Here is a 26,107-nt window from a genome sequence, read left to right on the forward strand (position 1 = left end):
ATAAATATACTTTCACGTCGTGTGAGTTTTTTAAATTTAATTAATAATAGTAGTTTAAATAGAAAATAAACAATATTATTAAATTTAATAATAGAGTGAAAATATTATAATATAGATTAAGTTTTATTTATACTATATGTTAAAGTTTAACATAATTATTTTTGAAATGTTTTTTTTTATTTTTAAATTAAATATAAAAAAAAAAACCTTCAAATTAGGTGTTGGGTAATGATTGCCCAGACCCAGAATGTTGATTATAATAGAAAAATATTTAAGCTGCTGACAAGCATGCTTGAAGGAAATTCTGAGTAATTTAATGTCCACTTTAAATATCATAAAATTTGAGCGTAGAGATTGGGCTTCCACGTAACCACTTAAAACTCCAGTTCAGCTGTCTGAATATTGTTGTGTACAAAAGTCAACTTCGCCGCCTTTTTTCCAATACGTGTGCAATACTTTGGACTGCACACGGCTTTTCTCCACACCAAGAAGTTTCATCCACGCCAATATTTTATCCTATATTTTCAAGTATTTATGCGCATGACTTCCGAATCTTAAATCTCAATCTCAAGAAAAGAAAATGAATCCCAGGGAAGAGATTATTGATTTGTTCGATCGTCTGCCAGATGAGATTGTTCTTTCAATCTTCAATAAGCTTCACGATGCAAAGTCTCTCTGTTTGTCCATGTCTGCGTGCAAACGCTTTCATTCCATTGTACCTAAAGTTGATGAAGTGTTCCTCTCCATTCCATGGAAAAGGGGCAAAGAATGTGAAGAAATTTCTTCCAAGAATTCTTTCAAGAATATCGTCGGTAGAGCTCTGATGAGATTTAAACCCATCCGTTTTATTTCTCGGATGATGAAGTTCAGATCAAGGAACGAGAATAATGACTCCACCCATTATGTGCTAAATGATGCCCTGAAGCACTTTGATGAATTGCGGGCGCTTCATCTCAGGCTACCGTGCCATAGATTTCAGAAATTGGGTTCAAGAAATGGTGAGAACGGCAGTAATTCGACGACTTTTCTGAAGTGGAAGGCGGAGTTTGGGAGCCAACTGCAGGGCTGTGTGATTGTTGGAGCCAAGTCTTGGTCGGAAAGGTGTGAAAACCATGAGGATAAATCGGGAGAAGCAGAGCGTGGGTCAGAGCAGGAATCGCGTGTGATGACCGAAGCCGAGCTGAAACTGAGGATTGTGTGGACGCTTTCTTGTTTGATCGCAGCATCCGCGAGGTATTACCTGATTCAAGAAACTGTGAAAGATCGGAAAATGGTCGAGAACGTGGTGGTTTCAGATGAGAGTGAGCAGGGGATGATTTGTCTGAACAGAGAACAGATTGAAGAGATGAAGGAGTTGGGGAAAGGAGGGATCTTGACGGATTGCAGGAGTTTGAGGACGAAGATATGGTATGCGGAGAAGATGGAGCTGCCGGGTTGTGGGAAGGTGATGGAGGGGGCTACGCTGGTGGTGATAAGGCCGGATTCCGGCGGCGAGGGGAAGTGGAGGGGGAGGAGTAACGCCGACTTGGTGGCGGCGGCGTTTCGTGGGGAGGGGGAAGACAAGGTGGTGGGGGAATTTGCGAGGAAATTGGTGGTGATAAAGAAGTGCGTGACGCTGGAAATGAATGCATTTTGAGCAGAACAAGAATCAACATGAAACTTTTTCTTATTTTTTTTGTTAGGAAAAGTTACTGTTATTAATTTGAAACATCTATTAGGAAATCAGAGCATTTTGGAATATTGTATAAACATTGCTATTGGAGTTATAGTTTTATATCTAAATTTTATGTGGCAAAAACTTGTTTGAGATGGTTTCATTGGTCGTATTTCGTGAGACGGATCTCTTATTTGGGTCATTTATGAAAAAATAATATTTTTTATGATAAGAGTATTACTTTTTATTGTGAATATCGATAAGGTTGACCCGTCTCACAGATAAAAATTCATGAGAGATCTACTCATTTTATGATTGCATTTTTTTTTTATATTGTTTAGTTTTTTTAAAAAAATATTTGATATAAAGGAGAGAGATATTTGGAGATTAAAAATAGTTTGTACTACACGATCTCTCAATATAACTAACCTACCTTAGAAATTCAAAGAACGTTAGAGTATGGAAACAAGAGTTTCTATCGATGAATTCAAACTTCAGAGTTATATGAAGTTTAAAAGACGGTAAAGATCTGAATGATGATAGGACCTTAAAATATTTCTATCGAGGTATAGAAGCGTCTAGGACTTCAAGATATTGGATGACTTACGAAGTTTTTTAACAAGATATTAAGAACGGAAAAAATTCCGAATAGTTGAGAGAAATTATTATAGTTCCATTTTTTAACAAGGAAGATAAACAAATCCCCAAATTTTAGGGGCATTACCATGAAACTTTGGGAATGAGTGCTTGAAAGAATGTTAAGAAAGGGAGTAAGGTGACTTAAAATCAATTCGGATTAATCTCTGAAAGGTCGAAGTTGGAGGTTAGACACCTCCCTAGACAAGCAGCAGAAAGGTATGAGAGAAGAAGCTAGATTTACACATGATGTTTATCGAATTAAAAATGATCCATGGTCGAGTGTCAAGAGAAAATTTGTGAAAAGTTTTGGAAAAAAAGTATAAGAATGACATATAGAAGTCGTCAAAGACATGTATAAGGACATAATGACAAGAGCGATGATATAACGAGGCTTATTGGAAGAGTTTTCTGTAAAGATAGAGTAATATCAAGGATCGGTTTTAAGCTCTTCTCTTTTGCATTTGTCATGAATGAACTCGCCAAACATATTCATGACATGGTTTTCGGAGCATGTTATTTGCATATGATATTGTTATGGTGGCTAAGACTCATGAAAGAGTAAATGCCAAGCTTGAAACTTGGTGAGATACATTGGGAAAAAAAATTTAGGCTTAATAGAGCAAAGACAAAATACATCGAATTTAAACTTAGAAACACTAGTAGCAACGAGACAATAATTGAAATAGGAGATCTAAAATTATCGGGGGTCATATTCATAGAAAAGATGATTAAATCAACACATGAACAAAATATTAAAGTTGCATATATAAACGAATATTTCAAAGAAAAAGTTGGGATTGTGCACATAAAAATTTGATCAATTGACGTTGTTATCATATTCTTAATAGTAGTAATAGAACTTAGGAACCACATACAGTTTAGGCAGATATATTATGATTTTAAAATAAATTTTGAATTTTAATTGGTGTTTTATTTTATTGTAAATTTATAGCTTCTATATATTATTTTAAAAAATAAAACAGTAAAAATCATTTTTTTATAGCTCATTTGACATCAATGTCTCAAATTTTTTTGAAGAAATGTTAGTCGATACATAACTGTAAAAACCATTCCTCGACTAGAAAAATAAAAATTATAGATAATCATAAAAAATTATATGATATCGTTTTTGAGATAATATAATTAAATAACGCGGAATTTTATTTAAAATAATTAAATATTTAATAACTGAAATGGCAAACACCACAGTCTAGGGACAGAAAATACAAATTTGAAATTTTTGTGGGCTTAGTTTCAGGGTTTTTATTAAAAATAATTTAAATTTTAAAATTTTTTTCAAAAATACTTTAAAAAAAAAACATGTATCAAAACTACCTCAATCCGCTGATGAGAAGAGCGGACGCTGCCCACGTGTAGCAGCGTCCGCGCTTCGCTACTCCACGTAGGAGCGTCCGCGCTTGTCATCAGCGGACGCTCCTACGTGGAGCAGCGTCCGCGCTTACCAAGCGCGGACGCTACTCCACGTAGGAGTGTCCGCGCTTGTCAGCAACGGACGCTCCTACGTGGAGCAGCGTCCGCGCTTTGTAAGCGCGGACGCTGCTATTTTATATATTTTTTTTTTGTTTACAATTTTATCGATTTTTCTACACCAATCGTTTCGTCTGATTATGTACGAACGAACATAATGTACGAACGATTCCTGAACAATTCACGTGAAAGTTGAGAAATCAAGACTCTGCAAATTTCACGTGAAAGTCAATACTCTGAAAATTTCACGTGAAGACCAATAATAAAGAAACGAGTCTTATATAATTGAAAACTTTTCGATTGAATCAGATAACAATTCTCATAAATTTTCCCTCACTTCTCTTTGAATTTTTCTCCAATCTCAGTGAAAAATGTCTAACATCGACGTACTCTTATATTTTGGTGGTCATGTAGTTAGCGATAACGAATCGATTGAATATAGCATTCCATTTGTTAGACCGATACGAGTATCACGATCCATTAATTTGATGGATTTAGTTGAAGTTGTGCATAAAATGTTAGCAATCGATCCAGCGAATTTTGTTTTGAAGATGTCAACCAAGTATTCATTCATGGAGAGAGCATCTTGGCATGAAATTGAAGTCAATCTCGTTGATGACGATGCTTTACAGTTCATAATGCAATGTGACAACATGCATGTGTTGCATCTGTACGTGAAAGCAAATTCAATTGAGCATAATGTTGGATTTGATGATCCTGAATCTTACGTTCCACATGCATCCGATACAGGTTTTTATAACCAACCCGGTACGTCTACATATGGTGGTTTCCAGGAGCAAGAATCTTATGTTCCACAGGTTACTGAAGGACTCGGTAATATGAGTTTCGATGATGTATGTGGGCCTTGGGATCAATTTATAAATATCTCGTCGGAACAAAATAATGTTCCATATTGGCCGAATCCAACATTAGATACGAGTGCTCGTTGTCCGGATGAGGCCAATAATGATTATATTTGGAGGACTGATTCTGAACCCGATATATCATACAGCGAGTCTGAAGAAGACGATGCGAATGTTGATGATGAAGTGAATATTTTTACGAATCCTGATGAGGGGACATCATGTCGACAACCACCACGTGACACATTGCAGAGGCAGACCGTACCTTTTTTGTCAAACACTTCTGAAATACCATCATTTTTCAATAAATTTTTTGGGGAAGAGCATCCTGATTCTATCGATGTTCCTTGTGGAGAGCAATCAAGCTATTACAATCCGGATAGAGGTGAATTACGCGTCAACATGTTATTTAAAGATAAGAATGATCTTATTGCATCTGTGAAGGATTATTCTGTCAGAGTTGTCAGGCGTGAGTACCGTGTCGAGGATAGCACACGCAGTTTGTTGAAGTTACGTTGTAAAAATAATTCTTCTACGGTCATTTGTCGATGGGGACTGCGGGCTTCATTCAAGGCCAAGACAGGTTATTGGAAAATAACAAAATATAGGCGGGTCTCACACATGTATATCTACGTCTGTTGGTATAGACCATAAGAACTTGAGTAGTGAGATGGTGGCACATACGCTATTGGGAGTTGTTCGTTGTGATCCTTCGTACGAGATTAAGTACATCATTGAAAATGTGAAAGATAAATATGGTTATCAAATCTCGTACCTGAAGGCATGACGAAGTTTGAAACGTGCTATGGAAATTGCTTACGGTACATGGGAGAGCTCGGTTCAATTACTACCGAAATATATGTGTGCTTTGTCAAAATACAATCCGGGAACAGTTGTGGAGTGGAAGCATCTCAGAGGCAACAATATCATCAACGGTTAACGAAGATACTCTTGATGATATATGGGTCGCCTGTAAATATAGGACACTAAGATCTTCTGGATTTCTATTATCTGCCATTTTTGCAAAATGCTGTAGATCTTCTCAACTTCAAAAAATATTGCAGGTAGGAAATGATAAACGAGAGCACCACTGAAGAAGATAAATGGATGAAGAAGATAAATGGATGAAAGAAGAGGACGAGAAGAAGATAAGAATCGAATTGGACGAATCAATAAGGGCCACGTATTGATTGGACGCTCCACGTAGGAGCGTCCGCTGATGAGACGCGCTCCACGTAGGAGCGTCCGCGCTTCTCATCAGCGGATTGAGGTAGTTTTGATACATGTTTTTTTTTAAAGTATTTTTGAAAAAAAATTTAAAATTTAAATTAGTTTTAATAAAAACCCCTTGGTTTCAACTTTGAGCGAGATCTTGTAGTGGGAATATTTAATTTCTTATTTTGAAAAGAAAAATATAACTAATTTCTTAGGACGGAAGAAAAGGGTAGAACTCTATAGTTGACACAGGTAAGCTAGTTTTTTCAGCGAAATAATTCATAAATGGAAGCGAACTTTGGGAAATTCTTCGATTCGGTGGGGAGCTTTTTCACCGGTGGCGATCACCTTCCTTGGTGTGATCCCGACGTCATTGCTGTGAGTAATAATTTTTCTGGTACAGTTATTTGTTTTTAGCTGAATTTTTTGTGTTAGGGTTTAAGAAAATAATTTAGGGTTCTGGTCTTTGTGTGGAGTTGTTTGTGTTTTGGGTTTCTAACAAGAGCAATCCTGGAAACAGTAATAATAATAAAAAGCAATGAGATGGCGAATTAATTGCATTTCTGGGTAGGGGCAAATTTCTAGTACGAATGCTTCTCAGATTGCTCTTGGCTTGAAGCTAGTCTTTTACTTTTGTTGACGGAACTTGTGAACGATTAGATGATGTGAAAAATGTTATGCTTCGCTTAACTCTTAGCTAAATGTGATTACTTGTCTGTAGAAAGATCTGGATGATTACATACATTTTTCATGTATATTCAAGGGTGGACCTGGCACGAAGCCGAGCGATACACACCCGACAAAAATATTTGAATTTGTTTGTTGTGTCTCAAAAAATTTTAAGGTTTGCCAGTCAAATTCTAATGAGTCATTCTCGCTCTGTGTCTTGGTGCCTATTCTTTTGGAATTCTTGGATCCGCCCTTGCGAGTGTATATGCACTTTCCATGTAAATTCTTGAACAGCTAACCTTGGGGTGCAAGCTGTATATCTATGTGTTTTGCCTTTATTCACGTTTTTTGGCCTCTGTGAGCATTATGCATATACAGGGTTGTGAAAGAGAGGTCGCTGGAGCTGAGAATGGTACCTCTGATGAGCTTAGAAGTGAAAGCATCATGCGCATGTCTTGGGCCCTTGTTCATTCAAAACGTCCGGAGGATGTGCAACGTGGAATAGCTATGCTCGAAGGTATCAACGGAATGATCTTACTCTCTCATGTGTGTTTGCGTGTTTTAATGAACAATTTTCTTTTGGGACCCAAGACTCCTGTGAAATTTATCCGGAATCCTTGATAGATGTATTTAAGTCACCTTTGCTGTTCAGCATTTCACGAGCTTCTCTCTTACCTCTTCTTATCTTGCCTTTTATGAAGGCTAACGAGGTTTCAGTGTGTCACTATCAACTGATGTAACTTGTCATCTGCAGCTTCTTTGCCTCGCATAAACAGTCCTTTGAAGGTGAGGGAAGAGCTTTACCTTTTAGCCGTCGGATTCTACAGAAGCGGGGATTATTTGAGGAGCAGGCAGCTTGTTGAGCGTGCTTTAGAGGTGTGTTTTTCCCACCTCAATATATTTCAACTGTTCTACTTACCAAGATGAAAAGGTAGCACATTTGGCTGCGTAATTCACTTTTGGGCGTAAAATTGCAGATTGCGCCTGATTGGAGGCAGGCGTTGACTCTCAAGAAAGCAATTGAAGATAAAATCACGAAAGGTAACTCGGACCCTTCTTGTCAACTGAATAGTTATCTTCAGATTTATACATCTTCGACTTTCTGATAAGAAATATTTGTTCTTTTCTACCCATGTTTTCTTCCTCGATAAAGATGGAGTGATTGGTATTGGTATCGCTGCAACTGCTGTTGGACTCTTGGCCGGTGGGATTGCAGCTGCACTGTCAACTCGTAAGAAGTGAGGAGCCATAATACAACATTTTGCGCAGGAATATTTTAACTGTGTCTTATCTACACTGGCGCAATATACCAAATACTTGTTTTGTTACTAAAGTAAAATTTGAGTGAATGGTAAACCTTATAAAATGTATTACCTGGCCTTGCGTTTTCACGGTTTTTAAGCTACACGGTATCTAGCATTTTTAGTATTACGGTTCACCGCCAATCGCCATGCAAGACATCAGTGCCAAAGACATACATTAACAATAAGATTGTACGTGAGAATTGTTCAAACAGACTTGTTATGTTGCTAATACAAATCCATACAATGTGTAACAAACGATAAGATTGTGTGCGAAATCCAAGGACAGTTTTCCCCCTTAAAGAACTCTCTAAAGAAGATACAAACGCCCAATGGTTTATTTTCGTATTTTTTTTCCTTTTTTGAGTACGCACCTGACCTCTTTTAGAAATACAGAAATTATTGAACGGGTATAACCATCAGGTTAAGAGACTGCCTTTGCTTCGTCCCCTGCCTCATTTGCCAAGTACATGACATCACTGCTATTGGTCAGAAAATGGATAAAATCCTCATATGCAACTTTCGTCTTCTTCCTTAAGTGTCAACTCAACTGAGTCATGATCCCATGAAAAAGGAGAGACAGGAGGCGAATCCCAGCATGTTGGTGAAGAGGGGGGAGACTTCCACCAAAACTTGAACCAATCTGCAAACTCTGGCATCGGTATTTCTTCTGGTTCTGGATAGCAGCCCAGGCTGCTAATATCAAAATCGCTCTAGAGAATAAAATACAGCAAGTTAGATGCCAAGATCTACTTATATCAACAGTTAAAAGTAGTGACAGATACATATGTTGTTAACATGAAACCTTGGCTTTTTTCGTTCTCGACTCTGCCTTATCTGCACAGTTGAAAAGGAACAAAACAATGCATTAGACACTAGCAAGTGCAAGAAAACAAGGGGAAAGGAGGGGGGAAATCATTGGAACAAAGGGGTTTCGGTATTCAAATTAACCAGCTTTCCAGATAAATACACGCGATTAACAATAACAACTCAGGCTGTTAAACCTTCGAAATTGTGCTGCAATTCAGCTAAAAAAATTAAAAGATGCATAACTTAACCTTGCAAATAAATGAAACAACATAAGACAAAAGCAAACTGGTATAAATTTCAACAGATTACCATGTCCAGGAAGAACCGTGTCAAAGAAATTGAGTTCCGACGCTGCCATTTGTGCCTTGATGCAATTTCTATGATCATGCAGGAACCCTTCCTCGGCAATATTAAGTTTTTCATTTATTGCACTCTTTTCCGACTGTGCCTTGGTCTCCAAGACATGATGAATGCATGCATCTTCGATAACATCACACTTGTTCTGTAAACCCTTTTTCTGTGATGATGCTTCAATATTAAGGAACGTCTTGTTTGTAATATCTTTAAGAGCTTTACGACTCTCAATTGCCGCTCCACCCTTTTTAGAAACTGGTTTGGAGCTCTTAGATTTACCATCGACTGGAGCCTCTGTGAGATTGAAACAACATTGCATTACATGCTAAACATATGGCAGACAGGAAAAACTGCATGTAGTTCCTTTATGTAGGAAAAATTGCAATACAAATGCTATAACAATTATTGTAACAAGGTACAAATCAAAAAATATATTAAATAATAATCAGTTTAGCGGCTAAATCCCAAATTTGTCGAGGGCAAAGTTAGTCATTAATCTTGTTGCACATAAAGTACTAAATCGAAAGATCCAATGTTATGAGAGCGGGATTAGTTTTTCCACATATCTGTTGGTCCTCAGGCGATTTAAAAATGATCAAGTGGAAAAAAGACAATTTCTCTTAGCAGTCAATCTGCAGGGAGAAATGAGCAGAGAAATAAATCCTTCTTTGGCTAAGATATTTTAGCCTCAACAGAGAAAAAACACTGTTTAGATATTACCGAACCCATTTTGAGAACGAAAGAACCTATTCGATGGAGATAAAACATATTTTAATCTTGTAAAAAAACACGCAAAACTCACAATATCCTTCAACACATATACTCATGTACCATAGGTAAGCTTTGAGACTCAGTGGAAGTTCTCCTAGGATACTATGGTTTAAAACCATTAATAATTATGCACATATTGTTACTTCAAGCGGACATAACGGATATTGGATAGTTATCACTCTTGAACAAACCAAATTCAAATAAAGAAGCAAAATAGCAAGTATAGAGGTAATTTGGAATGAAATCACTTGGAAATCCATTGCCTGAACTGTATAAATAAACTTCATATTTATATGCTTAAAATCGAGCACGACGGATGTTCTCACTGCCACTAGTTCTCAATTCATGGGTACTAAAAGTTAACTCTCTCTACCAGGCTACCACTTCCAAGTTTTCTGTCCCAGCATTCTTTTCTCAATGAAGAGACCTCCAACAGTAATCTCATTTGCAGTGAGGGGTGATAAAACAAGAAAATGCAAAAGAAGAACAATACTTTTCCATCGGATAGCCGCATTTTCATCTTGGATGTTCAGCGGCTTTAGAGTGAGAGGTCTTTCCATATTTCTTTACCTGTCTTGAATACCTGTAGCAATTCTATGAGACCATCAGTAAACACCAGAAACAATACACAAACATAAACATTCTGAAAAATATCGCCTTAGAAAATTCATTCCACGCACAAAAATAAAGATATAAATACCCAGACATCTAAATTAACGATACTTTTGCTGGATTGCTAACGTTCATACGTGAATCACTCAGTATCTCCCGCGATTTTGTTTTTATTTTTCAATCCAAATCTCATATTCATTTCTTACAAATGGATATATATAACTGAAAAAACCTGTTCACATTCTAATATGCATTTCAAAATCAAAACCTACTTACATTATCCGTATCCTCACACGCGCAGCTTACAGTATATGAACATCGAAACGTAAGATACAAATATATTTAGACTGAATAAATTTAAATAATAATAATCAAACCATGCGATTTCTAACCCGATCTATGAACTGAAAAAAAGAAGACACAAATCAAATTTCTTTAACATATACTGATAATATATTCAAAAGATCGGAAAAAGGTACCTTTTAGAATTGATTGAACGCAAAATTCTCAGCGAATGCTCTGCGAAATCAGTAGGTTTAAGCGCCATGATCTAATTTTTGAGCTTATTTAAAATAGATTTGATGGGCCGGGCCTTCTTACTGTTGACTACTCCTCATGCCTCATTTATTTTGGTCATTCGGGTCAGTATTTGCTCACTGGCCCATACATTACCAATTGTATTTAAAAAAAAAAATCGTTATTTTAGTAGCTTTTAGAAAGAGGTTCTTTATTCACAACTCCCCTCAAGTATTGTAAATCATCTACACCATTTCTAGTAGGCAAAAAATCTTCGTTAAAATTTTGTCTTTGTACGTGTCGGATGAACCAAATCCTCCGTGAATTCGATTTTTTCATTAGAAATGACTCGAACATGTTCTGCAGTATTACTATGTCGGTATGAAAAGTTCTTGATGTTAATTGAGTATGCAGTTCTCCAATCGATGGGGGAATGAGTAGTAGTCCACAGTAAAATGTCAAAGAAAATATCTTAATGTTAATTGAGTATCTGATTCTTACTATTGATTATGTTATAGTTGAAGTCCGGTTCATGGTGACTTAATTGAATCGAGCGAAGATACATGAGCATTCAGAGAATGACATCACCTCCAAAACAATTTTAAAAAATAACTCAATTTCACTAAAGTACATGGTCCCTGATTTTTTAGAGGGGCATTTAGAAAATGACCTTGAATCGAGTGAGAATTTAAAGAATATATTTTAAATTACACTCATATTTGAATCTATCACTAAAAAAAAAAAAAATTAGCGACGGTTCACTAAAAGGTTAAAGCGACAGTTTGGTCGTCCGTAACAAAAGTTACTGTCGTATTCATAAAACGACGGTTTACAAACCGTCGCTTATTATAGCGACGGTTTTATTGAACAAGACCGTCGCTATTATTAGTGACGGTTATATGTACACCGTCACTATATTGCGACGGGTTATAATACCGTCGCTTATATTAGCAACAGTTGTCCAAAAACAGTGGCTACAATAGCGACGGTTGACTATAAACCGTTGCTAAAAAAACGACGGTTTTTAAAACACCGTGGTTTATTTTGATTAGCGGATAAATCGTCGCAATATTAGCGACAGTTTATGTTAAACTGTCGCTACAATAGCGACGGGTAAGGTTAAACTGTCGCTAAAAGAGCAACGATTATGGTTAAACCGTCGCTTGTTTTTTATAGCGACGGTTGTATTTAAATTCGTCGCAATAAATTGCGACGGTTTGTTTAACCATCGCCATAGTAGCGACAGTTTATTAGCAACCATCGCTAAATTAGCAACGGTAAACTAGACACCGTTGCTAAAAAAAGCGACGGGTATTAGTAAACCGTCGCTTATTTTATTTAGCGACGGTTTTTTGTATAACCGTCGCAAATATAGAGACGGATTGACTAAAACCGTCGCTATTCGATCCGTTTTTTTGTAGTGTATTACGATTACTATAGAAATTTTTTAACTGTATATTTGAAATTAAATGAAATTGTGTTCATTCAAACTAGTTATTAGTTAATTCAATTCACTCAAATCAAAATTTGTCCATATTTAAAGTTTTTTTATACATACAATAAAAATGTTAACAATATCTATTCTAATTAACTTAATGTGCAGCGTGGATTATATGATAGACCGGGCGGCCGCCAGTCAAAGCGGGTGAATGGAGCATGCATATCCTTTCTTCTAATGCAGTAAATGGTGAACGGATTGGTGCCTCAGAGTCTTTTCTATTAACGCAGCATTTGCTAGGCTTGATTAAGTAGGTTTGTGTTATTTTGTCCATCACTATCCACTGTTTGGTTCATTTTCAATTAACCCCACCCAGTCCAATGTCCAATGGACTATAGTATACTAGCCTAGTTAAAATAAACCCATGCTAAAGCCCATTATTATTAGTCCTGCTTTGTATCAAACATGTGTTTTCCTACAATACCCTTTCATCCACCCAGAAGACCAACAAAAGAGTCTTCCCCCAACTGAATAATAACGTACGAAGGAAGAAAGGAGTGTGTCCGAGATATTTTCTATCTGCGTTGAAATCTTCGGTTATTAGGTTATTTTACTGTTTAAATTCTTTGTTTCACACTTTTGAATTTGCAGAAACTGTTGTCGATTTTAAATTTTCTAGGGTTAAATTTTGGTATGTACTTTGCGAATTTTAGCATAAATCTGAGGAAGCTCTCACTGTGTCAGTAAATGATCTTGCTTTATGTTTAGCTTTTTCTGCCAAAAATCTGGTGTAAATTGACTCAAAATAAATTATTATTCGTGAAATTTTTTCCTTAATATCGCAAGATTTTTTGGCCCAATATTTATTCATAGGTCTTTTGATAAATTTATTTATAAAATTTAGTAATATTTGGCCTCTTGAAAAAAAAAAATTCCAATATAAATTTATTTTTCTTGGATTTATAAACCAAAAAACCTTTTTTGAAAGCCCTAAATTTATTATATATTAAAATAAACTGACAAAATATAAAACTTATTTTTTGACTCATAAAAGATGTTTTGATGTTAAAGAGGTATTTTCGGAGTTGATATTATTGTAATGCTCATTAACAAGATAAGCAAAATCTGCAATTGATGGAGTAAATTATGTTAAGAAAGTGCATGAATGTTTCTCAAATGCTGAAATTACTTAGATAATCTTGTTGATTATTCCAGTTATACTAGCAAATGCATGATAGAGTTTCTCAAAATTGGAGTTCATCAAAAATTTTCTCCGATTAACCAAATCACAAGAAATATTATATTGATTGATGATGTTATCAATTTATTTAAAAAAGAAATTACTGAACTATATGGTTATACTGACTAAATTAGTAATTTTAACCTTTAAAATTGCAAGACAATTTGTTTTCAGTTATCATTTTAGATATGTTATAATAGAAATATTTTGACTGTTATACTTTGTTTTATTTTTAAATTGTGATAGATTGATTTAATTCGAAAAGGTAATTGTGGAAATAAAAAAATATAAATACATGTCATGATTTAAAAGTGTTTTTAAGTTAAACTAACACTAAAAGATTAAATAAAAATTCACGTGAGACGGTCTCACAAAATTCACTGATTAATTTTGTGAGATATATATTCAATTTGTATCATTCAAAAAAATATTATTTTTAGTATAAAAATAATATTTTTTATTATAAATAAAGATATGATTGTTCCACCATTGACATTATCTCACAAAAACGTGCTCAAACAATTATTGAGATCGGCCAGCGGGTGGCACTTTTGCTCGACAGCAGGGGCAGGAAAAAGTAACACTCAGCCAGGCCAGAAGGCAAGATTCATGGTAAACATGGCGGCAAGGGAGGCGCGTCACCTCGGACCCACCGTATTCGAGCTTCTCCAAGCAAATACAACACTTGTCCGCTTCATCAAAATCGCCTGTTGGCTGCCTCATCTTCTCCAACGCCTTCAACCCCCTCCGCCACCGGCGCCTATACTCCATCGGCTTACAGTAAACAAAGTCGTGGTATTCACCAAGCGAGGCCAAATACCAACATCTCCACGCCTCGATCACACTGTCCGGTTGTGTCACTAGTTTCTTGATTGTGATATTGAAACCCATTTCCTCCACCGCCAGCGGCGGAGAATCCCTCATCTTCCGGATATATTCCACCAATTCAGATACCAACCCTTGGCAACCTTCCAGAAACTTTTCTCTATGGAAAACCCTTCCGGCCGAGTCACGTTCCTCCGCCCCCCATTGGAGTTTTCTCTTGTTGAGAGACAGAGGGCCCGGCCTCATGTCTAGTATCAATTTGTTCACACTTTGCCGGCACTGATCATCCGACAATATTTCATGGGACGGCAACGAGATCTTCTCATGTGTACGTTGGTAATGGACGCCGTTTTCAGAGTCCGAGGATGGTACCAACAAAACCTGAACGTCGATTTTGAATGTAACTTGGTGGGGTAACCTCGTATACGGCATTGATTTGTCCCCAAGATGCAGACATTCTGATCTGCAAAAGATTCTAATGGAATAATCCTCTTTGGAAATATCAAGCAGGGAGGTTGGGTGTTGCTGCACTGCCATCATCAAATCTACGATAAAATTATATTTTATCTCCGATCCAAGAAAGACCGTAGAATCAAATCAATCTCCAAACTTTTGTTTTGGAGTATTGACCATAACACTTGATATATATAGAGAGAGAGTCTTGTTTCTCTGGAATTTGAATCTATCAGGATGGTGATATATTTAATATCTAGAATCCCAAAGGAAAAAAATTACAAATTATACAAAATTGGATAAAGATAATATTATGCCAGAGATATATTATTACCATTGTATATTTTATTGAGTTTATTTTCCTAAACTATTTGTTGTTTTAAATCTTTCAATCTTATTATTAAGGAAATAATTTTGAAATTCTATTTTAACTGATTTATTATCTATTAAACTAATTTAAATATATATATATATATAAATAATTTTTATATTGTGTGGGCTCAAGTACCGCTGTGTGTGTATATATATGTATATATACACACAATCTAACCTGTACGGATTGACTTAAAGATCAACATGATCTAACTAGTTCTCCCTCGATTATAGCACAAAATCTTTTCCAAGACACAAATTTGTGTGAGACGGTCTCATAGGTCGTATTTTGTGAGACATATCTCTTATTTGGATCATTCATGAAAAAATATTACTTTTTATGTTAAGGGTATTACTTTTTATTGTGAATATCAGTATGGTAGAACCGTCTCACAGATAAAGATTCGTTAAAACGTCTTACAAGAGACATGCTCTTTCTCCAAAAAATCGTCGTGAACTCCTCCCGTCCAAATTAAAGGTGTGTGATCATACTTCTATTATATTGAAAGTGATAAAGAATAATGTAAAGACACAATTTGGCTTGTACGATGCGATGACTATGGATACACAAACTCATGTGAGACGTTTTAACTGGTCAATTTTGTGACATGTATATTTTATTTAAGTAACTCATGAAAAAATTATATTACATATCTTTATAGTTTTTCTATTAAATTTAATAAAATTTATAAATAAATTATCGTTGTAATGGTCAAGTTATTATTGACTTTTAAAAATTCTAAATTTAAACATCTTACGTCATATATGTAATATGTTATATAGTTCCAATTTTATTTTTAAAGAAAAAATTTATCATTCGATACTATAAATAATCAAATTGCTAATATTAACATATTTTATTTTAATTCTACCGGTTGTGACGGCGAAAATTTCAACTGAGTCATCTTCCTCGGAGATGTCCGTGGACGTTGGGTGTTGCATGTGTGTGTAATATATATATATATATATATATATATATATATATATATATATATATATATATATATATATGTATGTATATGTATATATATATATTATGTGTTAAGCAAGACAATCATCTTTACAACAAAAAAACTTTATATATTTTTTCAATATTCATATCAGACACCTACAACCAAATTAGGTGTCTCCACGAACCCAACCTTTTCTACTATTTTTTTACTTGAGTTAAATATTTAATTCGTATTTGAACCAAACTAAAAATATTTTAAAAAAATTTCGAGTTGAACACAAACCCAATTATATTATTCTATCAATATAATATAAATATATATTAAATAGATAGTTTTAGAGCTTTTCAAACAATAATACGAATAACTCACGAACATGTTCAAATCTTTCAAACCAAACTCAAACTCGACCCTTCGAACAAAAAATTTTAAACTTTTCGAGAACCGTCGTTTACTAAATCAAATACAAGAAAGATGACCTTAGTCCGTACAATTCCATTAAAAGAGAAACTCTTTTGGAGTCCACATATAATCAAACAGTTGATGCAAAATAATTGTATGTAAGCAAAAACTTATATCTGACGGTCTCGAGAGTCGTATTTTATGAACCAGAATTCTTATTTGGATCATCAATGAAAAAATATTATTTTTTAGTCTGAATATCGGTAAAATTAACCCGTCTCACAGATAAAGATTCGTGAGACCATCTCACAAGAGACCAGATCTTGTGTGTATCAGTATAATATATAAATATAAAATTGTAAAATTTATTCTATGGCGTGTATATGCATAGCTGAATGTTGGAATAAAACTAAAGAGATGGGCAGTAACAGTTAATTTTCCAGGTTCTTAAAGAGAGATTGATGTTAGGCATCCTTACATTTGTACAAAACCCAACTGAATAGAAAAGCTACCGCTGAATAAGCCCAAACTATTGCATTTCTAATCTAATTAAGTATCTCCTAACATCCTAATGGACTATCAGCAGGTGAAAACTACCAAAAGTTGGGTTCTCGAGAGGAGATCTGTTGTTATCGTGCCACATCCTTAATGGACATATGTATATACAACTAACCATTCTAATTGTGCAAAAAAAAAAGCTACCAAGCTGTGAGATATACAGGAAAAAGGCAAGACCATGGCTGTGATGCCTTCATACTTCTTCATCATAATCTTCGTCTTCCTCGTCAATTGTCCCATTTAGATTAGTAAGTTGAATAGGATCAATAGCCATCTGTTTCATGTCATCCAGGGACCAACCAGGAATTTCTTCAGTTTTTAAGTAAGGTGTTGGCTTGGTTGAAGAGTCAGGAGGCACTCCAGCTAGTTTTGGGGTGGAGTCACCGGTCACATTTAAGTCAATATTTAGGTCAAAATTCCTAACTAATCTCTCGGAACTCTTTCCAACTATAGGTTTTGATTCTGCAGGACCTGCAACATTATCGGCCTTTCCGAGATTTTCTTCTTGATTCTCACCATTCTGGTGAAACATGTTAGGATCATCCTCAATTTTTTCATGCTGACCGATTGATTCCTTTACAAGCATGCGACTACCTTTACCCCTACCTCGACCCCTACCCCTGCCCCTACCTCTTCCACTACTGCTGGTGTTACCAGTTTCAGGCTGCAAGAAAATAGCCACCCATGTTTAATAAGCATCAACAATTTGCAAGTAAAAACTCATCAAACTATCATTAGTTTAAAACTCGTTGTTAAACCATTATTGACAGCTATAGTCGATGATGGATGTAATGGCAAACAAAGTGATCACAGAGCATTGAAAAAATAAAGATATCTTCTCAATTAAAAAGTCCAAGGATAATTTCTTTCCCAAAAACAAATAGAGCTTGAATTATTCTTTCAAGCGACCAACTTTTATTAAAAGCAGTGTTAATATACTGTTGGTGCCAAACTCATGACAAAACATATTAAACCATCTTACCATGGGTATCCTTTTGGACTCATCATCATTGCCATGTTCTTCATCTTCTAAAACCTTTCTGCATGAATAAATCATAAGAATTACAAATTTCTGTAAGTATTTTTCCTTATTGTAAGATAACAAATTTCCTCCAGTTTTCCAAACCTTCTCTTTGTAGCCGACCGATCCTCGGTAGGAGCATCTGAGCCGCCTAAATCAGGAACCTTACTGACAGTGTCCTTCAGGAAGTCAAACACATTAAAAGTCTGCACGCATTGCTTCCTGCAAGTGAAAAAAGTCAATTGTCGGAAAATGATCATCACAAATAAATGCACAAATATGCAGGAACTGCTTCCAAACCAAATTTCAAGAAGAAACTCACAGATGCAAAGAATTCACAGTTTTTGCTCCTCTTTTCAGGGTAATCTCATAAGTTCGATCACACAAGTCTTGTAGAAATAATTCCAAAGCTTTTGCTGCGCATGCATAATCAGAAGATGTAAGCAGAAAAGAGCAACTAATCTGACAAGTTCCAAAACAGTTAAAAGTTCTCAACAATTCGAATTCAAAATTAACAATTTTTTTTGAGAGGAATTCAAAATTAACAATCACCAACAAACTATTGAAATTACATACAAACTAAAAGTGGTACAGCCATAGCAATCTTCCCCACGTCCTCATCGGCTTGCATAATCTTTTTAATACGAGCCTGAAAGAAAACCTTTCAATTAAATGACTAGACAAACTAACTAATGCAGGGGTAGTTGCCTTGATTATAAAAAAAGGGAGCAAATTTCTCAATACTGATTTTCCTTGTAACTAACCAGATCCAGTTCACAAATCAATATTCAATAAATGGTTAATGCACCATGAATTTTGCCAGATAAACGCACAACAAAGTCAAGCATATATATTCAAGCAAAAAAACTTAGAGCAACCTCAATTAGTGTAGACGCTTCTTATGTAAAAGACTAATATGTTTCTTAATTGCACAACAGCACAAAAGATGTGGCTGTAAAACATGCGAGAAGTTCATTTTCGTTGACACGTAAAAATTATAATCAGTAAGGCACTAAAAACCTATCAAATCAGTCTGTTTGGAAAATAATAAGATGAGAGCTAAGTCAAAATAAAATCTGAAAATCAAGTCAACCAATCTTGATTGCAATTTTAGAAACTGTTGCGAAACGTAATTAAAGACAACGGTTTTTATGCCACACAGGACCGAGCCAAACAACTGTAAACACCACCTCCTAAACCCAAAGTCGATGTTCTTCACAATTCACATGTCTATTTATGTCAGTTGAGTCAAAAGAATTGAGTACCCCAAAAATAGGCCGCATGCTGTCGCTACCTTGGTAATTTTTCTGGTAAACAACGCCATTCAAATGTTCAAAAATAAAAAACGCTAAACTAATCAACCAAACACCCAAATTTTCCTTTCACCTTTTCCCTGTGTACTAAAACTTGCCACACCAACCCTAACTCTCACAGGCTTTAATCAGCTCCCTATACAATTCAGAACGGTCAGCCACACGAGTAATACAACAGCATAAACTTTCAACAGAAGACTCACCTCAGGCTCAATTTCAGTCACAAATAAAATAAACAATAAAATACACGAAATAATTTAACCAGACAACAAAACACGTCGGTTTGTTTCCTCATGTATTGCCACACAAACATGAATCACGAAACTGCTCGAAAATTTTCAAGAATAAAATCAAATCCACGTGCATGAATAAATGGGGAAAAAATGGAAACAGGCGCAAGAGTACTCACCGCCGGAAAACGAGTGTCGAGCTTCTTCCTCATAGCCAACCAACGACTCCAATCTTTGGAACCCTAGCTACGTATATACATAAATATATGAATTTCCCAAGCGCGCAAATTTCACCCGTTGGCCGTAGAAAATTCTTCTCCGAATTCCAAAAATTAAAATAAAAATTAAAATTAAATAAATAAAAAAAGGAATAATTATCCGATAGATTCGCTTTTCTCGGACTTTCCACCGCACGATTAGGTTTTACTTTTTACCGAGTCAAATTCCAATCTCTCCTATTTTGCAGTTGGATCCAAGTCTAACCACTAGTTTTTAGCCACGTCGTCAGACTGGTTATAGACCCAATACATTTGCGCCACGTAATAAAGAGCACTATAAAGTTGTAGTCCGAATCTCACTGGATAGCTTTTTGCCATGAGCAAATTCTCATAGCATCAATCCTTCCAATTTTGCCCATCTCACCACATCCAAAAATAGACCTCGAGGAAATATTTAATTTTATTTAATCTTCTTATATTAATTTTTTTAGACGTGAACCAGATCAAATTAAAAATTCGTCTAACAAAATTGATTTATATACAACCTAATAAAACTAAACCCTATTACTTTTTATAAATCTGACCAGATTCAAATTCTGTATCACAAAATTGACCGGAGCTTATAAAAATTTGTGTTACATGGTTTACTTGGACCCTATCCATGAGATATGATCCAAATGTTATCTAATGGTCATATTAAATTATTGTATAATAATCGGGCCAGTGATGTGAAGCCACTTATTCCAAAAGGTAGATGGTTGAAAAACCAAACAATATACACTTCTTGTTTAGAATCGATGCCTGCCAAGTGCCAGCATGTGGGAAAAAAGGAACATTCCATATCTTTCCCACGACAATTTCTCCCATCTCCTTTAACATACACAGCAGTGATGGTCAACAGACCCTACATAGACGTGTTTTCTTTCAATTTACACAGAAAAATAAACGCAAAGAAGAGGGCATCTGTGCATCAGAAGCCAAAACCAACTCTATCCCCTAATCACCGAAGTAAAAATAAAAATAAAAATTTACTCTATGCTCGGGGAGCTAAAACGACCTTCCCTTCTCGGGTTATGTCAAATCGAGCTTGTTCTTCGGAGCTGGTATCTCGGTTCGGAAAAATCACGAGCCATCTCTTCAAATTCCTGACAACAATAGAAACAAAACAACCATGTCAATGTCATGATTCAGACCAGGAAATTTGCTTCCTTCCTGATACGGGGCTTCTTTTATCCTATCCTGAGAGATACTCCGTGTGTATAATAGTCATTAGATTAGGTTGGGAATACACAGTGAAAAGTTCTCCCGATGTAGTGTAGAATTTGCCTTGATTAGGAACCCAAGGACGGCCCCATGATGTTGGTCGGTTGAGACGGGTTCACCAAAGGAGGGACATTACTTGTATATATTTTAATTTTTCCGGTTGAGTGGGTTGTGATCCAACTCAATCTTCCATTAGAACCAACCAGATCGATCTGAGTGACCGGAAGCTTGATTTCACTAAGGCATTGATCACTTACTCAACTAAGTAAAAAATCTCACATAAAGAATACCCAACAAAGAATCCTTGAACTTGATATGCACTACATTGGCCCTGGTCGAGAATTAGATACGTGAAGTAACTAGAAAGAATCGAGATGTTAGCAATAAATAGGGAAAACATTGTTCAAGACAAGCCACGAAAAAAAGACACAAAGCTTCTGAAGCAAGACAAATCAAAACTATGCGAGAATCTACCGAGGTTATTCTGTAGCAGTGCCTGAGAGTATTCTTTGACAAACTGTGGGAGGGGAATAAGTATGACAACTGTTTGAAGTAAACTCACAGTTCAGATGAACTACACTTCACAAATCAATTAACTTCTTCAATGTTAACATGAGAAACGTACGTGCACGTGCACTTTCGCTTTCTTGTTTTACATTGACGCAAATGAAAAACAAGTCCAATTAACTAGTCACTATACAAAAGTTAGGCATCCTTAAGAGATTTTATCCCCTGAAAGTCTATAACATGACTAACGAGACACAGAAAAGCACATATGCGCTTGAATTACACAACATGCACCATACATGAGACGACCTGTCACAGAAGAGTCGATTCGACTTTTTTCAACCTATCGGACAGGTCTTATCAAGGTTCTTTCGTCAAATAATTCTAATCCAAGATTTCTGAACCATGGCTAATACTTTTCCTTCCAAAGAAATACGAATTTCCCATTGGACAAAAGTATGCCTGTAAAGAACAATGGCCTTTACCATTTTGCCGATTAGTTAACCATTCCTATTTCCTAATATGCCAACTGAGGTAGCAACAGAAGCCCACAAATATTCAGCAACAAATGTTGGGCCAGTTTAGATACAACAGAACCAAGTTCCAAACGATGCTTTATCAAGCAGTACTTTTACTACTGGTTTTCTTAAGCATTTTTAAAAATTAAAAGCAATCTCAAAAAAAAAAAAGTTCCATCCAAATGCGCTCATGATCTTCGCTAAACTATTCGCAGCTACAAAAAATGACAGTTCTGTTTCCGTCGCTGTCTTTTATTGCGCTAACTAGGCATTCACAACTTTTAAACGTATTAACTGTTATGACATTTTAAAGCAGACCAATTTATCCAAGTAGACAACATTTACTACACTAAATAAGCATTTGAATTGCAAAATTTATTGCTTCACCAAGAACTAGAGTGATAATGGTATTAGGATATACTCTGACAAAGCATCATAGCACTCGTACAGTAGGATACTTAGCACAATAGATAGGTTACTTACCTTTTCTTTCGTAAGCTTCAGATTCTCTTCTTCAAGACGCGACACCTTGCTCACCAACTCATCGTGATAAGCCTGTTCCACATCATTAATATTTCAAAACAAAATCTGGCACAAATTTGGAGATAAAATGAAGATATTCATGTGAGGTAAAATACTACAATTAAAATCATGCCTGCTTTCTTGCTCGTGAACGTGCAGCTGACTCCCTATTCTTAATTTTTCGTCTAAGCCTCCTCTCAATTGTCTTCTCAAGGTCTGCTGAATCTCTCCTCCTCCCTTGCATTGGAGTATCCGACAATGTATCGATTGAGGCAGAAGGAGACAACCTTATCTGGGTCGGGAAATTGTGAGAAATCAATGCACTATCCAAGGACATGGCGGTTTCGAGGGAAGCATCAGCCACGCACATCCCGGCTTTTACCAAGAAGTCTTCCAAAGTGGTCTCCCCGAGAGTCTTCCCTCGTTCTTGACCACTCATACTCTCCAAATTCCTCATTTTGTAGACTTGTTGTATGTCCCTCCACACCTCATTCACAGTCTTTCCTGGAAATGCCCTCACAAGGGACAGGCTTGCTTGGCGCTGCAGTGAGGCTGCAGGGGAATTACTGCTCGGGTCCATTCCCGATGAATATCTCGCCTCAGCAGTCAACACATTGTTAAGCAATTCATCGAGATTCATGTTGCCTAACGGTTTACCTAGATCACCTAACCGATTTTCCACTTCATCAAGTGTGAGGCCAAACCATGAGCTTTTTCGTGCCGATGGATGACGTACGTGAGATTGCTGCCCACTACCACTCACATGAGAATTCATTCTCTGAATTCCCATCCACTCTTTGGCGGACAACAAATCACAGGCCCAGAGTAACCAAGAAAAGGAGCTAAAAAGGACAAAAAAAACCTACAAATAAGTCATTTTTAACAAGTAATAACCACAAGAAATGGTAGATTTAATACCAAGTTTCACTTTTAAGACCTCAACATCTACCCATATAAGAGGATACAGAGGATACATGCATGTAGGAGGCCATCTAGCTTTTCTTTAAGAAATAAAAAAAGAGCTCAGATGAATTAATCAAAGTCGTGCACCCTGGAGAGTAGCAAGAAGAACCCTTCAAATTGATTCGTATTTTCAAAATACAAGCTTCATTCTCCACATTCTTTGCACCAGATAAACAATCAACACAAGCCTACGAGGTTAGCAATAGCTTTGCCGAGATACAGAGTTCGAATTGTGTCCATGTAAGAAGAAAGGTGCAAATTAGCATTCCCAGGCAATCAAACTCCCAAAAAAACGATTTTAAAATTTGTTAAAATCAATTCAAAACTAACCAAAAGGCAAAGAAAGCAAATGGAAGGCCAAAAGACAAAATCTTTAATGACCCTGGAGCCCTAATGGGAGACAAAAACCAGACAATAAAGGAGTAAAAACCCCTTTCAAGTGGAAGAACAATCGACCGGCGATCACAGCACAGAAAAACAGAGAACAAACAACCTTTGATTACAGAGAAAACAGCTCAAGTACCTGGCAGCAGAAGAGGATCGGATGATCTCGATCTTTTTCACAAGAAAAACATGGAGACACGCTGAAAAGATCAGAGCCCGTTGAGTCTTCTAACTTGTTTGAGGGATCCACGTGTGCGTTGAGTCTTCAGGTAAAACAAATCTTCGTTTGGGTTTTTGGCAGATTGCACACCATTCATAATAAATTATTTTTTAAAAAATACATAATAAATTGTTATTACTTTTTATTTCTTGTTTCTTAATTATGACAAAATTTAACTAAATAGAGAAATATTTTTAGAAAAATATTTCAAATATATAGAGTTATTTCTAACACCATTTTTTTCTGAAATTTTAAAAATTTATTGATGTTATCAATAAATTTAAATATCTTGAACAAATAATCACATTTCAATTTCTTCAATGAACGAAATCAAACCACCTCAAAAATATTTTTGAGATAATCTCAAAAATATTTTTGAATATAAAAGAAATATGAGATGATTCTACTTAGGGGTGATCAAATTTTTTTATTAACCGCCCGAACCGAATTGCACCGCACCGTTTTTTCATAATATTTTATAAAAACCGCGATTAAAAATATTAATCATAAACCGCACCGCATACGCGGTTCGGTTATTTTTTTGCCAAGAACCGCACCAAACCGCACCGCCTAAACCGCTTGCCATAATATTTGGCCTAGAATTATAATAATTTATAAACAACATATTCAAATAAAGAAGTCATCATTCATTATATCCTAACTCTCTTTAAAATTATTATTCTTACAAATAAAACTTATCTTTTTCTTAATTATTCTTCATATTAGACTTTTATTAAAGTATTTTTTTTTGCTACAATATTTTGTTTGTAGTCTGAAAGTAAAAAAATGATAAATAGTGTAAATGTCATTTTTGTTGTGAATATGTTGTGTTGTTAAATTATTAACTTAGTTTTAAATCTTGATTATTGTTTAATCTATTTTGATCTTTATATACTTTGAACTATATTTTATATTTGAAAACAATATATTATTGTTGTTTTTAAATAAATTAGAATAAATGTTCTAATATTTTTCATTAAAAAAACCGTAAAACCGACCGCAACCGCTTGAAACCGCTCAAAACCGTAATGCTGATTTTTTACGTAAAACCGCGATTAAATTTTCAAAATACTAACCGACCGCATATGGCAATTCGGTTTGAATTTTTTAAAAAAAACCGCAAAACCGCACCGTGATCACCCCTAATTCTACTGGTGTAAATAACGTATGGAAGACATGTAAAAGACTACTTTGATAAGTGTTATGAGCTTTTTATTTATTAGATAGAGAGTTTCAGTTGTTATGAACTTTTATAATATATGTCAATTATATTTATACATATCCATGTAATATTTTCTAATATTTTTAAAAAATAAAAATTTGTGTGAGACGGTCTCACGGGTCGTATTGTGAGACAGATATCTTATGTGTGTCATTCATGAAAAAGTATTACTTAATGTTAAGAGTATTACTTTTTATTGTGAATATCGATAGGATTAACTCGTCTTACAGATAAAGATTCGTGAGACACAGAAACTTGCTTCTCTATATGCTGAATTAAATAAAATAAAGTACTTCTTTTTTTCTTTTAAATAAAGAAATATCTCCTGCAATCCATGATCCATTTTATATACGAAAAAGGCTCACAAGAGACTTATTCTTTTTAAAATATAAGATTTTCCGTATATAAAATGAATCATGGATTGCAGGAGATATTTATTTGGCAAATACTTGTATGAGACGGTCTCACGGGTCGTATTTGTGAGACGGATCTCTTATTTGGGTAATCCATGAAAAAGTATTATTTTTTATGCTAAGAGTACTACTTTTTATTGTGAATATGGATAGGGTTGACCCGTCTCACAGATTAAGATCCGT

General features: G+C 35.4%; 4 protein-coding genes across 9 annotated transcripts; 2 read left to right on the forward strand and 2 right to left on the reverse strand.

The window, feature by feature from the left end:
- The first annotated feature begins 515 nt into the window (after positions 1-515).
- On the forward strand, positions 516-1,836 carry LOC140810060 (F-box protein At4g18380-like). Its single transcript, XM_073167870.1, has one exon. The coding sequence runs from the start codon at positions 581-583 to the stop codon at positions 1,634-1,636; it is 1,056 nt and encodes a 351-aa protein (XP_073023971.1). The 5' UTR covers positions 516-580; the 3' UTR covers positions 1,637-1,836.
- Positions 1,837-6,005: 4,169 nt separating this feature from the next.
- Positions 6,006-7,972, forward strand: LOC140810032 (mitochondrial fission 1 protein A-like). The gene is made up of 5 exons (XM_073167830.1): positions 6,006-6,237; positions 6,907-7,045; positions 7,283-7,404; positions 7,506-7,569; positions 7,682-7,972. Exons 1-5 carry the CDS (start codon positions 6,145-6,147, stop codon positions 7,768-7,770), a joined length of 507 nt encoding a protein of 168 aa, XP_073023931.1. The 5' UTR covers positions 6,006-6,144; the 3' UTR covers positions 7,771-7,972.
- A 16-nt stretch (positions 7,973-7,988) lies between these two features.
- Positions 7,989-11,628, reverse strand: LOC140810031 (protein PATRONUS 2-like). Of its 2 annotated transcripts, none has more exons than XM_073167829.1 (5): positions 10,856-11,628; positions 10,258-10,358; positions 8,949-9,287; positions 8,635-8,666; positions 7,989-8,542 (listed from the first exon to the last, which is right to left on the reverse strand). In XM_073167829.1, exons 2-5 carry the CDS (start codon positions 10,322-10,324, stop codon positions 8,339-8,341), a joined length of 642 nt encoding a protein of 213 aa, XP_073023930.1. In that variant the 5' UTR covers positions 10,325-10,358; positions 10,856-11,628; the 3' UTR covers positions 7,989-8,338. The 2 variants fall into 2 exon arrangements, with proteins under 2 accessions (XP_073023930.1, XP_073023929.1); XM_073167828.1 differs by having other exon boundaries at positions 10,258-10,347; positions 10,856-11,626.
- Positions 11,629-16,997: 5,369 nt separating this feature from the next.
- LOC140810923 (uncharacterized) lies at positions 16,998-24,364 on the reverse strand. Of its 5 annotated transcripts, XM_073168848.1 has the most exons (7): positions 19,874-22,598; positions 19,538-19,788; positions 18,728-18,800; positions 18,474-18,567; positions 18,257-18,373; positions 18,113-18,170; positions 16,998-17,794 (listed from the first exon to the last, which is right to left on the reverse strand). In XM_073168848.1, the coding sequence occupies exons 3-7, from the start codon at positions 18,780-18,782 to the stop codon at positions 17,324-17,326; spliced, it is 795 nt and encodes a 264-aa protein (XP_073024949.1). In that variant the 5' UTR covers positions 18,783-18,800; positions 19,538-19,788; positions 19,874-22,598; the 3' UTR covers positions 16,998-17,323. The 5 variants fall into 5 exon arrangements, 2 of the variants coding, with proteins under 2 accessions (XP_073024949.1, XP_073024948.1); XM_073168847.1 differs by lacking the exon at positions 19,538-19,788; XR_012113358.1 differs by lacking the exons at positions 16,998-17,794; positions 18,113-18,170; positions 18,257-18,373; positions 19,538-19,788 and adding exons at positions 22,684-22,755; positions 22,856-23,564; positions 24,209-24,364 and having other exon boundaries at positions 18,473-18,567; positions 19,874-21,057.
- Between the last annotated feature and the right edge of the window lie 1,743 nt (positions 24,365-26,107).

The sequence above is a fragment of the Primulina eburnea genome, chromosome 13, assembly GCF_022965805.1.
Source record: "Primulina eburnea isolate SZY01 chromosome 13, ASM2296580v1, whole genome shotgun sequence".
In the NCBI taxonomy this organism is placed as follows: Eukaryota; Viridiplantae; Streptophyta; class Magnoliopsida; order Lamiales; family Gesneriaceae; genus Primulina; species Primulina eburnea.

Bases quoted from the DNA above. Each gene is read 5' to 3' on its own strand.
- LOC140810032 (XM_073167830.1), top strand. From the start codon at position 6,145: ATGGAAGCGAACTTTGGGAAATTCTTCGATTCGGTGGGGAGCTTTTTC. The intron at 6,238-6,906 runs GTGAGTAATAAT...ATGCATATACAG, and splicing joins GTGATCCCGACGTCATTGCT to GGTTGTGAAAGAGAGGTCGC. The intron at 7,570-7,681 runs GTAACTCGGACC...TCCTCGATAAAG, and splicing joins TGAAGATAAAATCACGAAAG to ATGGAGTGATTGGTATTGGT.
- LOC140810060 (XM_073167870.1), top strand. From the start codon at position 581: ATGAATCCCAGGGAAGAGATTATTGATTTGTTCGATCGTCTGCCAGAT.
- LOC140810923 (XM_073168847.1), bottom strand. From the start codon at position 19,906: ATGAGGAAGAAGCTCGACACTCGTTTTCCGGCG. The intron at 18,801-19,873 runs GTGAGTACTCTT...GTTTTCTTTCAG, and splicing joins TCGACACTCGTTTTCCGGCG to GCTCGTATTAAAAAGATTAT. The intron at 18,568-18,727 runs GTATGTAATTTC...ATGCATGCGCAG, and splicing joins GGCTGTACCACTTTTAGTTT to CAAAAGCTTTGGAATTATTT.
- LOC140810031 (XM_073167829.1), bottom strand. From the start codon at position 10,324: ATGGAAAGACCTCTCACTCTAAAGCCGCTGAACATCCAAGATGAAAAT. The intron at 8,667-8,948 runs GTAATCTGTTGA...TCAACTGTGCAG, and splicing joins CACGGTTCTTCCTGGACATG to ATAAGGCAGAGTCGAGAACG. The intron at 8,543-8,634 runs GTTTCATGTTAA...TTTATTCTCTAG, and splicing joins CGAGAACGAAAAAAGCCAAG to AGCGATTTTGATATTAGCAG.